General features: G+C 35.9%; 1 protein-coding gene across 28 annotated transcripts in view; it reads left to right on the plus strand.

Annotated features, from left to right (window-relative positions):
- SLMAP (sarcolemma associated protein) overlaps positions 1 to 17,290 on the plus strand; it is a 194,358-nt gene that overhangs the window by 76,973 nt on the left and 100,095 nt on the right. For all 28 annotated transcript variants that reach the window (XR_012380909.1, XM_025885105.2, XM_073901419.1 and 25 more), the window contains exons 4-9: positions 5,086 to 5,158; positions 8,805 to 8,841; positions 10,538 to 10,600; positions 14,702 to 14,797; positions 15,056 to 15,127; positions 16,472 to 16,612. Coding sequence is in view for 27 of the 28 variants with exons in the window: in XM_025885105.2 (XP_025740890.1) it covers positions 5,086 to 5,158; positions 8,805 to 8,841; positions 10,538 to 10,600; positions 14,702 to 14,797; positions 15,056 to 15,127; positions 16,472 to 16,612 (482 nt within the window). In the remaining variant the exon portion in view is untranslated. The remainder of the gene's footprint in view (positions 1 to 5,085; positions 5,159 to 8,804; positions 8,842 to 10,537; positions 10,601 to 14,701; positions 14,798 to 15,055; positions 15,128 to 16,471; positions 16,613 to 17,290) is intronic.

Consider the following 17,290-nt stretch of genomic DNA (forward strand, 5'->3'; position numbering starts at 1 on the left):
CATTGGGCTCCCTGCTCAGCAGGGCGTCTGCTTCTCCCTCTGCCCCTGCCCCCTGCTCATGCTCTTTCTCTCTCTCTCTTAAATAAATAAATAAAATCTTTAAAAAAACAAAAGGTCTTTGAGGAGCGCTTGGGTGGCTCAGTCAGTTAAGCATCCAAATCTTGATCTCAGCTCAGGTCTTTGATCTCAGGGTCCTGAATTCAAGCCCCATATTGGGTTTCACACTGGGTGAGGAGCCTACTTAAAAGAAAATCAGGGCAGCTGGGTGAATCAGTCAGTTAAGCATCTGCCTTTGGCTCAGGTCATGATCTCAAGGTCCTGGGATCAAGCCCTGGGGCGGGCTCCCTGCTCAGTGGAGAGTCTGCTTCTCCCTCTGCCTCTTCCCTCGCTCACGCTCTCTCATAAATAAAATCTTTTAAAAAAAATAAAAAATAAATCTGAATCAAAAGCTTTATGAAACGAAAAATGAAAGTTTGGTAACTCTTTTAGATTGCAGTCAAAAGACAGTTAAGCAAATCCTCAGTTTGGAAATGTTAACACATCTCATTTAGGTCTTGGTTTTTTAGATGTTTCTTGTGCTTTTATGGTCTTATTCATTATACTTCCTATTACTGCCAGTCATTTCAAGGGACCCTTCAAACTACTCAAATATAGAGTAGTATTGACCTTCCTACTCAATGCAGGAACAGAGATAGAACCAGACTACGACATACCCCAGAAGTTTCAGTCTCCCGGTCCAGGGCCTTAAATAGCTTTTAAGCTAATCACAGTGAACATGGGTCCTTTAAGTAATGTTTATATGAAGAGGCAATAGGAAAGGCTGACTTCAGTGCTCGCTTCGGCAGCACATATACTAAAATTGAAAAGGCTGACTTCATATCATGAAGTAAATGTATTAACTCAAAAGCAAAATAAATAACCTGTATAAGATAATAGAGAAAAAAACCCAAAAATGACAGCTTGAGTAGTCTTCATTTTTATTTTTAATAAAGTCTCATAACTATAAATAATTGCAGATTTTTCTCCATAGATACCTTGTTTTTTTTGATTCAGACATACCTGTTCTTCATGGTTAAACATTTCTGAAATTTGCATGTAGTTTACAGTGCATGTGTACAGGTTTCCTTGCTGTCAGAAAGTAGATCATTCCTAAGAAACCTTTTTTTTTTTTTTAAGTAGGTGCCATGCCCAGCATGGAGCCCAATGCAGGGGCTCAAACTCCTGACCGTGAGATTGAGACCTGAGCTGAAATCAAAAGTCTGATGCTCAACCGACTGAGCCACCCAGGTGCCGCCTATGCAGCCTTTTAAAATCGGTGTAAAGTGAAGAAACAATTACCATTAATTTATATGGAAAATTTTTTTAGAATTCCCAGACCCAAAAAGTCACCTCCCTTAGGCTTTTCTGATACCTAAGGACATATCTTGCTAATGGATACACAGAATAGATCAAAATAAAGCACAGATGCTCACAAACACAGTTCAAAGCCATGGCAGCTGGATGCTGAGGTGCTGAGTGCAGTTTGTGGAGGAGCAACTTGGCGGGGCCACTCTTAATGCCTTTGTAACAGCTCGTGGCAAAACACACTGAATGCTATTTGCGCTTTTCACCTTTTTTCATAATCAAAAATCCTCTTCAGATTTCTTCTGGTTAGAAAAACAGGTACTAATGTAGGTCTTTCATAAAAGTGAAGTAATGTAATATAAATTTTTAAAAAGCAAGTGGGGGGGCACCTGAATAGCTCAGTTGGTTAAGCCTCTGACTCTTGATTTCAGCTTAGGTCATGATCTCAGGGTCTTGAGATTGAGCCCCACATCCATGCTAGGTGTGGAGCCTGCTTAAGATTGTCTCTCTCCTTCTCCCTTTGCCCCTCCCCCTCTCATGCTGTCTCTCTTAAAAAAAAAAAAAAAGCGAAAGGTACCTATATTTAAATGGCAGTGATCCTGCAGCCTTCTTACCCTGCCCAAGAAACTTTTAAATTGTGTGTTTTATTATCAATTTTGTCTTTGAGTCTTGGAAATATGGTAAATAATGTTTCTGGGTAAATTTTGAGAGCAAAATTTGTTTACAAAGTGACTCATAGAATACTTGAGAGCAATATTTCCCTAAGCATTTTTTTCGTAATACCATATATATCATGTATATAATATGGTACTATCAGTTCCTGTGTTAGTGTTCTGAAAACGGGATAGAGATGCTCAATGGTTAAGTAAGTTTGGAAAATGCATCTTACTTTTAGAGCCTCATGATGGATAAAAAGCCCATTAGGCTCTGAGAAAGACTGGTTTAAAAAATCAAAACTCTTTCAAAAATCTGTTTTAACCAAGTATTTTCCAAACTTTTCTGACCCCCAAATACTTTTTTTGTTAACACCTACTAGCACTCCATTTTGGAAAATACTGCTGTGTAAGGTTGATTAATGTAAATATTAGAACAAAACATTTTTATCAGGTCATTTTAAATACTTGCCCATTGCAAATTAAAAAGACAACTAATAATTCTGTGATCCGTGTATCTAGTGTCACAAGAACCTTTTCAAAGGCAGAGCGGGCTAGACTAGATTGTCAGCTTAGTCAGACGTGGTCTTTAACTGCCTTCAGTAGTACAGTAGCCATGTGCTGCCCAGTCAGTATTAGCCCTTGATTCATTTCACAGATTTGTACATCAGTCCAGTTGCTGGACTTTGGAGTCATATATCTGAGCAATGGAAATTCTGATGTAATATATCACAGCTTGTCCATTCTGGCACTGCAGTTTTATTCTGTAACTCACTGCACCTACTTTTTTAGACTTTATTATCAATTTAAATATATTGGTCAAGTGTCAGAACTGCTGGATCTTCTTGTACTGTTCTTCTGTATTTATTATAGCCTATTTGTAGTAAATCTCTGGGGGGAGTCATAGAGCTGGGATAAATCTGCCCCTTCCCTATGTTCTACCGGAGAAAGGAGGGAGTTAGGTAGTTCTTACAAGTGAAGGTGAACCCTACTGTCCTCGAAGTAAAAGACATCTTCACCTTGGGTAACGGAAGCTGTAAAATATTAACCAGACATGTTTTTTCTCACATTCAGTAATCATTTATTAAATGCCCAGTTTGTACTAGGTAACTCTGCCAAGTGTGGGATTTAAAAAGTGAAAAGCAACCAATCCTTTCCCCTCTCAGAGTTGACTGTAACTGGTGAGACATGGTTGTATAAATGATAAGTATTCACAACGCAGTGTGCTTACTATTTTTTTTTTTTTTTTTAGTGAGTAAAGCGATAGAAGTTAGTGAAGATACAGAAAAAGCTCTCAAGAGTGAGAGGGGTCCCAACAGGGTTGCCCACAATGTGCTTACTATTATAAGAAGTAGATAAAGGAGGCTCTGGGGACCCATAACTCAGATAATGAGTTTGGTGAAGTAAGTAGAAAGTCTGAGCCTAGTGGGTAAATAGCATTTGGTTATGCAGGGGAGAGGATAAAGGACATCACTGACATAACAGCTTGTACAATGCATGGAGTTGTGAAAAGTAAAGAATTTAGAAGTGCGGGTAACTTGGTCTTGCATAGGGTATTTGTGGTAACAGGATAGAGGATGAGGCCTGAATGGAAGGAAGGAGCCCAGTGGTTCATGGCTGTAATTGCTGTGTTAGGCAGAGTTTAGAAGACTGTCCCAGAGATGGTTCTTGATCTGTGTTAACACTTTTCAAATAATAAGTTAATGAAAATTGAGTAAACGTCACTAAATTCCTTAAGTTTACTGTGTATTTCCAGATGACAGAATAATCATATTACTTCATGTTTATAATATCATTTTGATGATTCATGGGCCTGATCACTTAATAAGTTACTCTTACATAAACGCATTTAGTTCTATTCCTTTTTTTAAAAAGTTTTTATTTAATTTGAGAGAGAGCGCGCGCACGCACAAGCAGGAGGCGGGGAGGGGAGGAGGGAGAGGAAGAAGCAGATTCCTCGCTGAGCATGGACCCAACATGGGGCTCAATCCCAGGACCCTGAGATCATGACCTGAGCCAAAGTCAGACGCTTAACCAACTGAACCACCCAAGTGCCCCAGCATTAGCTTATTCTTAATCAGTTTTATTGAGATATAATTTACTTGCAACACCAGTTTTATATGTAGAACTCACTGAGTTTTGGACAAATGTATAGTCACATAACCACCACTCTTCTAATCATGAGATAGTATATTTTCATCACTCTGCATTAGCTTTTAATTAGATTTTGATAAACTAAATAAATTAACTCTTTGAACCCTAACCCTGGAAGATGTAGTCTTGGAAGAACAGAGAAATGAAAAGCCATCAACCCATAAAACCCAATCACAAAGAGAAGCTCTGTATAAACGCTCCTTTTGGGGGGTTTTGTCTCTTGAAATCATCAGAAGGAAAAGGAGGAAGTAAGAAGCAATAGTAAGAAGTTGTCTACAAAGTGACTGGTGTAATGTTATATAAAAATGTTTGAGGGTGGAGGAAGAAAAAGCACCAAGAACACAAAACCACAATTTTAAATACTGAACTGGAAATCTCAGACTTGAGTTCTAGCAAACAGCTCTGACACTTAACAGAGTTCTAGAAGCAGTTTCACTTTTCTGAGGTCTTGGTTTTCTCACTCATCAAATGGGGGACTTGAACAGCATATTCCAAGCTGTATTATGCAGAACTAGAGTTTTGTGAGGTGTGGATAGGAGTTACAGTTTGAGGACAGGAGAATTAGGAATTAGGGCTAAATATTAAATTGGGGGAATAGCTGGGGTTAGGTTTTGATGCCAGCAGATAGGGGAGAAAGTGCATTTCCTCTCTTCAATTGTATTTCCATATATTCATCTGACCTTTTATTGACTGATTGCATTGAAGGTTAGGACACTTTGGAAAAACTATTCTGTAATTTTGCCTTGCAACTGTGATTCAGTATGAAGAGGGATGACTTTCTCCAGGGGAGTGAATATTGTCATTAAACAATTAAAGATTTCTTTCCTGGAAGTTACTGCGTTTAGGAATAAAATATATGTTTGGATATGAGAGATATGAGGGTTTGTAATTTTAAACAATTATTTAATCCATCTTATTTGTTTGTTTTAACCAGTTACCCATGGGTGTATTGTTTCCACAATAAAACTTTTTCTACCAGATGGTATGGAAGCCCGACTCCGCTCAGAGTGAGTATAATTTAGTGCTATGAACTTTTTGTATTAATTACCTTGGTTAATAATATTGTAGGTGATGGTATACAGTTACATTTCAGGATTATTCTAATAATGGTAGAAAATTAATGCAGTACTTTTAGAATATAATATACTTCATTTTAATTCTTTTTCACATTAGCTACAATTCTAGTAAATAATGTATAATGAGGCACAGATTATTTTGTTTCCAAATTTAACTTTACAATTTATATTTTGATGGATAATTAGTTGTTTTTTAAAATATTTAGGGTATGTAAGTTACTGGTGAGTGATAACTGTATTTTGACCTGCATTTAATATAGGACTTCTTAAACTGTGATTCCCTGTGAAGTTAATGCCGGTGTCATGATCTTTTAGGACCTTGAGGATGTTGATACAGTTAGTAGCCTATTTTGGTGGGAGTTTTGGAGGGATTTTCCAAGGCTGTATTTTTTTTCCCCCTGAAGTAGGGAAAGATCACTTAGAGGAGGACAAACTTGAAAAGGAAGAATTACTCATAAAATGTAAATGTTAAAATCTAAATATAAGTACATTTTAATCTTGTGCTTTTCACAGGTTATCATTATGTAGTAATTACTAATTAAACCTAAGCATTTTTTATTTGTGGGGCAAGAAGCTTCTTTCTATACCCAACATAATATTTTTTATCCTTCAAAAGTAAAGACAAAGATCTGAGGGTGGGAGGTTAAGATAAGCAGTAAGTTTAGGGCAAAGTAGAACGTGAGTAGAAAAGAGAGAATGAAAAAGAAAGCAGAGAGAGGCCCTCCTATCACTATGACAGTCTGTGCTTTCGTTAGGCTTACTATATATTTTGCTTCAGTTAGATGCTACCAATTTTTTTTTTTTGGCTTTAAGCATATCTGAAACAAAGCAAAAATTTTTAAACATTTAAAGGTAAAACAATGTTTCCTATTCTATATCATAGTTTATTTTTTTCATAGTTTAAATATTAAAAATACAGTTAACTTTGGGAACTTTAATGTGACTCAGGAGTCAAGGGTTAAGTTTTTAAAAATAAGAGTAACTATTAATCAACTAATGATGTGTGGTTTCTTAAAGACCATGATGTTTGTGTGTGATAATGAGATTTTTCTCCCATGGAGTTAAAAGCTTTGAGCAGTTACATAAAGGGTTATCTGTGGTCTCAGGTTCCTTCCAGGAGGACATGTAAATTTTTCAAAGTCTGTGTTAGTGAATTGTGTCCTTATCGTTCTTGTTTCCCCAGTGCTTTTCATCTTTGCCCCCTGTGTCCTCCTCATTGTTTGTTTTTTCTCATGTGGTTAAATATTAGTATTTAAAATTTTGCTGCCGGTTTCATTGTACACCGTCTGGCTGACTTTCTGGAGAAGATGAATTTTGGACAGACAGTTCTCTAGAGCTGGTAGAAGATCAGAATGGTCTTTAGAGGTGGAGAGTCTAATTCAAAGCCCAACTCTACCTGTTCTGTCCTGATCAGGCCTCCCTTTTCTCATTTGAAAAATGAAGATAACAATAGTACCACTAAGCAGGAATTTTATGAGGAGGTTTAAGCAAGGTTATTCACTTAAAGAGTTTTGTGTAGTACCTGGCATATATTAAGCACACGATGATCATTGGCTGTTTCTGTTACTGTAATCTTTTTTAGCAATCAAGATAACATTTGGGTATGCCAGAATGCTTAGAATTTCAGGTATATTATATACATAGCATTTAATGCTTTTAAGATCCTCACTAGCTAATTCAAAAAGCTAGTTCTTTTTTCTTCCTTGATTTTATTATATTGCACAAATAATTTTTTTTAACTTACCTCTCTATCCAACATGGGGCTCAAACTCACGACTCTGAGATCAAGAGTCACATGTTCTACTGGCTGAGGCGGCCAGGCACCCCTGCACAAATAATTTTTAAATGATAACAGAGAAAAATGGCCTATAATCCCACCATCCTAACACTAAATAATGGTTTTCCTTTTCTGTATTCCCTTGTTGCATATGAACTTTTTCTGTAATTCAAACAAAATACACCCTTATCCAGGCTAGTTTCTGTAAAATACATATATATATGTATTCCTTATGGAATGTTTAGCTCGATTTTTAGCCTTTTGTTAACCAAATTTTCATAAGAACAGAAAATTTTGTACTTGGGTCACTAAGAAAACTGGATTTAAAAAAAATCGTGTACTGTTTGCTTCCTTTTAGATTTTAAATTCATTTGCCTATATGTGCATATCTACAGAGAAAAATAAATATATCTCAAGTGGTTATCTCTAGGTGCTGGCATTAGGTAATTTTTATTTCCTCATGCTTTACATCGCACATTTTCTATAATCAATATGTATTGCTTGTATAGTCAAGAAAAAGAAGGTTGTGTTCAAACTGTCTATTCCATATTTATAGGGTAGAGAGAAAAACTAAAGTTGGTGTAAGTTTTGAAACCTTCATTAGGCGTGGGTGCCTGGGTGGCTGAGATGGTTAAGTGTCTGCCTTCGGCTCAGGTCATGATCCCGGAATCCTGGGATCGAGTCCCTCATCGGGCTCCCTGCTCCTTGGGAGCCTGCTTCTCCCTCTGCCTCTCTCTCTCTCTCCCTCTCTCTGTCTCTCATAAATAAGTAAATGAAATCTTAAAAAAAAAAACAACAACCTTCATTAGGCGTCAGCTTTGCTAGGGTCTTGTGATAGGTTCTGGGGATCCAGAGGTAAATTGGTCACAGTGCCTGGCTTCCTTAGCTGCTCTGTTCTCATGGGAGTGGTAGTAGGATCAAGTGCTGCTATGTCCTAGGTACTGTTGAAAGCGATTTCTATTAACACATATAATGCTCACAGTTACTCTATGGGGTTGTTTTTGTGATTACCCTCATTTTATGGATGAGGAAGCTGAAGACCTATAGTGCTTAGGTAAACTTGCCCAAGATTACACAGTTGGTAAGTAGAGCCAGAATTTGGGGTCAGTCAGTATGGCATCTGAGCCTGCATGCTTAACTGTTATACTACACTGCCTGTCTGTCATTAGTACTTTATAAGGCCCAAAAAGCAATTAGTACCAATTATACTGTTTACTGCTTAGTTTTAAAGAGATACACCGAGTTTAGTTTCATACCTACATCTCAGCTTTCAGTTGTTAGTGTGTGAGGTGGCTGAGTAGAGAATAGTAATACTGTTTGGTTAGCTAAAGTTGTTCTCCGCTAGAACAAGTTTCCAAATTATAGCTTTCTTTCTAGTAGAACTTTGGTTTTTAAGACTTTGTGTATAGGAATATTTAATTTTAAAAAAAGACATAATTTGCACATTCCAAAATTAAAAATGGATAATTTAAAGAGAGCTTCTTTTCTATATAGAAATTTATAGCCATGGAATTCACCAGAGCCCTCATTAAATAGTGGATCTTCAAAGGGCATTTAATACATTTTGAGTTTTGAATTTGTGTTTAGAAATATATTATGTGTAAAAAGTAGATTTGTATATTTATTACCTTGTTTTCTAAGAATTCTATGTATTCATGAAGAATTAAAAAGTAATTCACGGTCTTTTAATTATATGACAGCAAGTGTATCAACTTTGGGGTTTAGATATTCTGGTACTGTTATACTGTTTCCTCTGTTGTCAGGAAATTAGATAAAAAAATTCTAAATTTTACTTTTCAGTGTCATCCACGCTCCATTGCCAAGTCCTGTTGACAAAGTAAGTTACTAATTATTTTTTCTAAACTAACTCGGTTATATTGCTTTGGAAAATGTTTTTGTTTTTAATACGCTTTACCTAGAAACTTACTTTTCTTCTGTAACAAATTATATACAGTGTATGTAGGTATTTGGTTTTTGCGGTCTTCTGGAGAATTTAGGATGGATGTTTCTGAGGAGGAAACCTTTATTATCTCAAGTAAATGGCCGATTGTATAGACTAGGAGCACTTGCTTTGTGCCTAGCCAGAGAACGAAGTGTTAGTTACTACTTTTTATTCTGGAATACAATTCTGTTTAGAAATATCTGTTGAAGTTTTTTGCCCAAATAGTTCACCCAGCATATATCTACACATAGAAATAACAGAAATATGGATTTACAGAAATTGCTCTTTTATTGTCCTTGAAAATTAGTTTCAACCTGATTTGGTCAGAAAATCTGCAATAATTACTTGTTAGTATTTTTCCCTTTGTTCAGAAATAATGGTGTAATAAACTGTAGATATCATTGCTAAATAGCAAAAAATATATCTATATCTTTTGACATTAATGTGAATGGTTTTTCTTAGTGTGCTAACTAAACTATTGGAAAAATATTTTACATTTTTTTCTTCCATTTGGATAAAGACTGAAAGCCTGCCTGAAACTGAAGTTCTGTTAGATTCCTTTTTTAGAAGTGAAAGTAGTTGATCATCAACCTCAGTAATACCAAGAATTATTTCAGAAATAAATAAAGGCCTTGCCAATTTAGAACTAACTTTTGAAAATAATGTCACTTCTCTGAATTCTAGTTAGCATATTAATAAAAATATACTTTCTGAACTTAATCAGGAATGATGCTATTAACCTCATTAATGTTAATACATAAGGCTTGGTAGTATTGAGGATATGGGTAAATGTTACAGCAACCTAATAATTTCTTCTTTTTTGGGGGAGGGTGAATAACGCCATGGTTCTGTGTTCCACACTTGGGAAGAACCCCTTATTGAAAGTATTTCTTCTAATATTCTTGAGTTCTAAGTATTTTTTCTGTGATTTGTAATTTAAACACCATTATTTCCCATCTTTTTCTTCTTAAACCTACCTGTAGTTTAAAGAAGAAGAAAAAAAGACAAAGCTATTTGCTTGCTTGCTTTCCCTTTCTTTGTTTCTACCTTCCTTCTTTTCTTCCTTCCTTTTTTTAAGACAAATCTATTTTCATTGCCTCTGGCCATTGGACAAAGTGTTATATTTCATGTCCTGTCTCTCCCTGCACCCCCACATACAACTCCCATTTTGAGGATGGCTACTTCTAAAAGAATTGTGACTTGTTGGAGTATTGAAGAATTATTTAACAATGAATTTTAAAGGGGATAAATATATACTCATTGATTTAGGACGTATTATTTCTGAATTAAGAAAGGGCTGTATTGCTGTTGTGCTGTGTTTGTGATTTTGTTTATCAAGGAATGTTTGCATGAGCGGTACTCGTTCCACCACTCTGCTTATAAATCTCAGACTGGTCAGCAAAAAATAATACCATTTACAAATTCTAGACATGAGACAGAAATATTTTGAAAACGGAAAGAACTCATTAAGCTGAAAAATAATTTTTATTTTGCATATTTCAGTAAATAGACATTTCAAGGACTTGGTTTGGCTTTAATGTCTTTTATAAACGTTTGTGTGACTGTTGGTACTTGTGTCATTTGTTTCTAGGTTGCTGCTAACACTCCAAGTATGTACTCTCAGGAACTATTCCAGCTTTCCCAGTATCTACAGGTAAAAGTAAATCTTAAAAATTCTTAGTTTTTAAAAGTAGAATTAAACAACTTAGATTTGAATTTGCTATTTCACAAATATAGGCTAAATTAATATTGACTGGATACAAATACAAAAGAAGTATTTCTCAAAGTTAAAAAAAGGATTTAAACTAGGTCTTGTGGGGGCGCCTGGGTGGCTCAGTGGTTGGGCGTCTGCCTTCGGCTCAGGTCGTGATCCCAGGGTCCTGGGATCGAGCCCCGTGTCGGGCTCCCTGCTCCGCGGGGAGTCTGCTTCTCCCTCTCCCACTCCCCCTGCTTGTGTTCCTTCTCTGGCTGTGTCTCTCTCTGTCAAATAAATAAATAAAAATCTTTAAATAAATAAATAAATAAATAAATAAATAAAACTAGGTCTTGTGCAGAAAGGATAAAGAGTCAGGATCATGGGGACGCCGGGGTTCCAGAATGTTAAGCATCTGCTTTTGGCTCAGGTCATGATCCCAGGGTCAGTCTTGGGACCGAGTCCCGCATTGGGCTCCCTGCTCCGCAGGGAGCCTGCTTCTCCCTCTGCCTGCCGCTCCCCCTGCTTGTGCGCTCACTCTCTCTCTCTCTGGCATATAAATAAATAAAATCTTTAAAAAAAAAAAAAGAATCAGGATTATTAAGTCTAGAAAAGATAGGGGTCTGTACAAGAGAAGTTTGTTTTTTTTTTATTCAGGTATGAGGAAGTTTCAAAATAGTTCTTTATTCATAGATGACTTTTAAATAAAATAAAACCTGGAGAGATCTTGGGTGCTTAGTATAATATTAATAGCAAATGGTTATATAGCACTTACTATATGCCAGACTCTAGTCTAGCACTTTACCTCTATTCATTTAATCTTCAGAACAATCCCATAAGGTACATATTTTATTTCCATTTTTTTTTAAGATTTTATTTATTTATTTGAGAGAGAGAGAATGAGAGACAGAGAGCACGAGAGGGAAGAGGGTCAGAGGGAGAAGCAGACTCCCCGCTGAGCAGGGAGCCCAATGCGGGACTCGATCCCGGGACTCCAGGATCATGACCTGAGCCGAAGGCAGTCGCTTAACCAACTGAGCCACCCAGGCGCCCTTAATTTCCATTTTTATAGATGGAGTAACTGAGAGCCTGGAAGGTTAAATAATTTACATAGTATTACACACCTACTCTGTGGTAGAGATGGAATTTGAACCCAAACAGTCAGACCTCAGAGTCTCTGCCCTTGACCACTATGCTGTGCTACTGGATCTGATGAAATGGGCTCCTAAAGAAGTTAATACTGTATTTAAAGAGCCATAGAAATCTCCAAAAAGGAAATAAGTGGCTTTTTTTTTCTCTTGATTTTGGGAGATTTGGGCTGGATTATGGTTATTATTCTGGTGAGGGAGCATGGTGAAGAAAAACCCTAGATCAGGAATTTAGAGATTAAAGTTTGTATCTTGGCTCTGCTACTGAGTTCTGTAACTTTGGGTAAATCATTTTACATGTGTAGGTCTTCAGTTGCTTTATAAAAATGATAGGACCAAACCAATGATCCTGATTCCTACATTCTTTTATAGGAATCAGTCACTAAGAGCAGTTCTCCCTCAGTTAAGAATGTACAAGTCTGAAAATTGTCAGAGTATTAATCAGATCCTACCTTCCACTGGTCATTATGTAATGGTGCATAGAAAAGCCATTTTACACATTTGCAGTTTAGTAGAATGTCTAAAAGCATAGACTCCAGCCAGAATTCCCTGGATTTGGTCTGTGGCTTTAACGTCAGACCTTTTCAGACGTTTAACTTCAGAGCCTCATTTTCTTCATCTATGATGTGGGTATAATAGCATGTACCTCACAGAATTGTGAATCGGTATATGTAAAGCATTTAGAACAGTGTGTCACATACAATGTATGCCATACATGTCAGCAGTTGTTTACCACTCAGTAGAAAGACATGCTGGTTGACCTAGATCTCTCTTATTTTTAGAGGTAGAAGAAAACTTTGAGATTAATCTTGTCTAACCTCCATTTTTTTTAACCTCCATTTTTCTATGAGAAATATGAGGCTCATTATAGGTAAAATGATTTCCTGAGTCTATACACTGTACAGTTACCAGTCATCATGGACTGTGGGTCTAATGCCCTGACTCATTCCAGTACTTTTTCCAATTTTGTCAGTTCTTTGAATATTCATAGTGGGCATCATCTTTCACTGTTCTTGTCTGGTTTTTGAGAGAAGATTATACTGTGCTATCTTTTCTGTATACATCTTTCTGAATTGCTAAAGTTCTAATGTAAATATTTTGAGTAAAAACTGAATAGATATGTTCCATGCCTTAGAACTAAAAGTTATTCCTGGAAGTATTAGATTTCTGTTAGGATGTGGTTCATGGAATTATGAAACTCTAAATGGAATTGAGTTTAAAAAAGGTGAAATTACACCATCTAGTGGAAGTAGTGATTGTTTGGTGGTTTTGTTTTTAAGTAAAACTTTTTGCAGCATTTAATGTTAATTTCCTGGATATTAGTAGTGTTTTAAGAGCTTAAAATAAACTTGGCAACCAGTCTCTTGTAAGTGTAAGCTGTATTTTATGGCTTTTGTTACATTCCTGAATCTATACTTTTAATTTGTTTATTTATTTATTTTAAGGATTTTATTTATTTATTTGACAGAGAGAGACAGCATGAGAGGGAATACAAGCAGGGGGAGTGGGAGAGGGAGAAGCAGGCTTCCCACTGAGCAGGGAGCCTGATGTGGGGCTCGATCCCAGGACCCTGGGATCATGACCTGAGCAGAAGACAGACGCTTAACCAACTGAGCCACCCAGGCGCGCCAAGAGTTAATTTTAAAAAATGGTACCTGTAGGGCACCTGGGTGGCTCAGTTGGTTAAGCGACTGCCTTCAGCTCAGGTCATGATCCTGGAGTCCCAGGATCGAGTCCTGCATCGGGCTCCCTGCTCAGCAGGGAGTCTGCTTCTCCCTCTGACCCTATCCCCTCTCATGCTCTCTCTCTCTCTCTCATTCTCTCTCTCAAATAAATAAATAAAATCTTTAAAAATAATGGTACCTGTAATTCTAATTAGATCAGATTTTCTCTAATCATTATTTACCAAGGATGTGGAGAAAAATAAATGCATACTTTAAACCTCAAATATTGTCTTTGAAGCGTATCCTTCTTTTTTGAGGTGGCTCCAGCGGTATTAGGGTAGTAAGTGTTCTTCTTTGGCTAATGACAGGAATAGAAGAAAGTGAAATTTGAAGATGTGCCATAACCACAGCTGAATGCTGTATGAGCATTTTCACCTTGACTTCTAGTGAAGGAGACCCTCTTAACAGCTATCAAGTGTTAACAAGTGACCTAGAGCTAAGGGTTTGCTTGCTAATGTCCTTCTCTGTAAAAAAATATCCCTTTGGAGCTGCCAAATGGTTATAGAACTCCTTGACCCCTTATTACATTGGTGGACTCTTACTTATTTTTGGCATATTTGATTGCTGCTAAGTGGTGTACAGTCACAAAGAATCAGAACACCTGAAAATGCAAGAAATTGTGAAACAGTCTCTCTCCTTATATATATTTATATATATGTAACATTCTTAAAAGGAAAAATTAAAAGACATTTCTATTTTGGATGTCATACTCATGCAGCTAAGCCATTGAGAAGGATCTTTGCTACTGACCAGATTGTTTGTCTTAGTTTGAAATGAGTTTGTTCTGAAAAATATGTATGTATTTTTAAAAATTTACATATATACATATATATATATAATTGGAAATGGAGGGTTTTATATAGATATATAAAATGTAGCATTAAACATTTGTTGGATTCTTCTGGGTTTCCTTTTTTTTAAAACTCTTGTGAATTATGACTAAAAGGAAAACAAAAACAGGGCACTTGTTTTCTGTTAATAGGGGAAGGTGCAGCTCAGTACCCCTAACAGTCCAGGAAATGAGACTAAAATGATATGGCTTATATATATTTTACAAGGTAGATTTATCAGGTTTGAAAGTAAGATACAGAGTGGGATGTAAGATGAGAATATTTTCAGAATGTACTTTGATTTCTCTTCAAAGATCATGCTGAGTTTATTAGAATCTCTTTTGTGATTTATACTATTAGGAGGCCTTACATCGGGAACAGATGTTGGAACAGAAGTTAGCCACACTTCAGCGGCTACTAGCCATCACCCAAGAGGCTTCAGATACCAGTTGGCAGGTATTCCAGTTGCCTTTATATACAAGGAGTATTTAAGTATAGTTTAATATCCCTTAGATGTTGATTAAAAGTGAAATTTTTTAGCAGGCAAAGGCAAACTTATTTCTTAATGACCAAATATTGAAAATTTAGCATTTTACAGTGGATGTTGGTCAGTTTTATGATTTCATATCTTTTTCTGGCAGTAGCAACCTTTTTGATATGTGTAATTTTTTAATTACCCTGGGATTTTATTTATATTTAATTTTTCTTCAACAGGCTTTAATAGATGAAGATAGACTCTTATCACGGTTAGAAGTTATGGGAAACCAATTACAGGCATGCTCCAAAGTACGTATTAATCTCAAGTAAAGATCCATAAAGAAAAATGCATTAACTATGCATGAAAATGCATAGTTTTTTATGTAGCTTCATTTCTTTGTCATTTTGAGTACATGCTAAAACATTTATATGTTTTCACCATTCTTTTAAATCTTTTGTTAGATTCCTTAATCTATACATTAGATTATGTATAGTCATTAGTCATTAGAGGAAATTTCAAACATACATTAAGGAGAAAGAACTGTATATTGAATACCCATATACAACTCTTTCTTTTTTTTCTATCACAGTTGATATTTGCTGGAGAAACTGGGTCATTTGTCCTCTATAATTTCCCTAAATCTGGATTGTTATTTACACATTCTTCTAGCTCTCCTCCCACACCATAAACTGGTAGTTTGATCTAGAGATTTGATCTGATTAGGTTCAACTTTTTTTCCAACAGTACTTCATGAATAGTATTGTGTACTTTCACCAGAAGGCACCATAATATCTAGTTGTCTTTCTTTTTGAGATATTAGCAATCTTTGATGATCCTTGCCTAGATCCATTATTAAGGCTTGCAAAAATGGTGATGTTGTAGTTGTTATTTCTTCATTTATTAGCTGGATTACTTCTATAAATACTTCTATTCCCCTTCATAAACCATTTTGTTACCCTGAAGTCATTTTCTTTAGGAAAAGGATAAGTGATTTTCTCCATTTATTTACTGAATTTCAAAATAATGAGTTGGTTCCTTCTCATCTACCAAAGAATGACCGTGAAGTTTTTTTTTCTCCAAACTTAGATTTAAATATATTTCATGTGTTTCGGCCTGTTCCATTTGTTTGTGGTTATTGATGCTCAAATTATCCCATCTTTGGTTCCTGAGTCCTTTTGGTAGAACCCTAGCAAACTTTGATAGCTTCCTGCTGTCATTTCAGACAAGGTGTTCCAGACTCATCTTGTACATTTCCTGCCTCAGAGCTGGAGTCAGCTTTTTCCTAAGGGTGCTCTTATTCCTTTTGGTTTAACCATTGTTTTAAAATGCTTGGCCCCTTTGAAAGTAAGAGATTATTTTTACTGACAAATGTAAATATTGTGACTTACAGAGAATATGACAGATAGGAGACTTAATTCATTTTGTACATTTGAAAGAAATTCTCAATTTCCTTTGACATTTTTTTTTCTATCAGAAGTGTGGATTAATATATTTGTGAAGGTATAATTTACAATGCAACTTTTAAATACATCATTTGTATTTGGAAGTACCTTAATGTAGAATTCAAAGAGCATCATAATGTGTTATTTTTTCAAATGGTAAATACTTAAAAAAATTACTTGGCTATAATTATAAATATCTTCTAATCCTAGAATCAAACAGAAGATAGTTTACGGAAGGAACTTGTAGCATTACAGGAGGATAAACACAACTACGAGACGACAGCCAAAGAGTCCCTGAGGCGGGTTCTTCAGGAGAAGATTGAAGTGGTTAGAAAACTTTCAGAAGTTGAGGTATTTCATTTTAACAAATATAAAATGTAGTATGATTTAAAATTTTTAGCCTAAGAGTGCTAATATTTTAGGACATTTTAAACTTGAGTATTATATAGTTAGGAAATATTTCCTGTCTATCAAATGGGAAGGGATAGTAGGCTGTTTTCATTGTTAGGAATTTTCCTTGTAATCATGTGAGTCTGGTGCTTGTTGTTTCTACTCAGTGACTGAGCAAATAAAAGCCTAATCAGAGGGAGTCTTAACCATGTGCATTCTGCTTAGGATTTGGCCTCTCACACAATGGACTGTGATATGTGCCAGGGAATTGATCTCCTGTCACCTAGTTTTTGCTTTTCTTCCAATTGAGGGTAGTTAGTGGAAGGTGGAGAACCTTACCACTGTTATTTACCCATCCTCTAGGAGAAGAAAACTGTGTCTAACTTTGGAGGTCAAAGGGAAAATATCTCTCAGGTCCTTTCTTGGTCTTTTAGGAACAATCACAATGTGATTCTCATTGCTTTAAAAACAACCTCATTAATAATGTAGGTCATTCGTTGAACCACTGCTAAATTACCACAGAAGTTAATTGTTAATGATTTAGTTAAAATGCCCATTGTAAACAATAGTAAAAATACTATATATAGTATATAGTATATACTCTAGAATATGGTATAGTAATGGTTTCTATAATAGCCT

This window comes from Callorhinus ursinus, unplaced genomic scaffold, assembly GCF_003265705.2.
Source record: "Callorhinus ursinus isolate GAN/ISIS: 27379988/994484 unplaced genomic scaffold, GSC_fseal_2.0 scaffold15, whole genome shotgun sequence".
Lineage (NCBI taxonomy): Eukaryota > Metazoa > Chordata > Mammalia > Carnivora > Otariidae > Callorhinus > Callorhinus ursinus.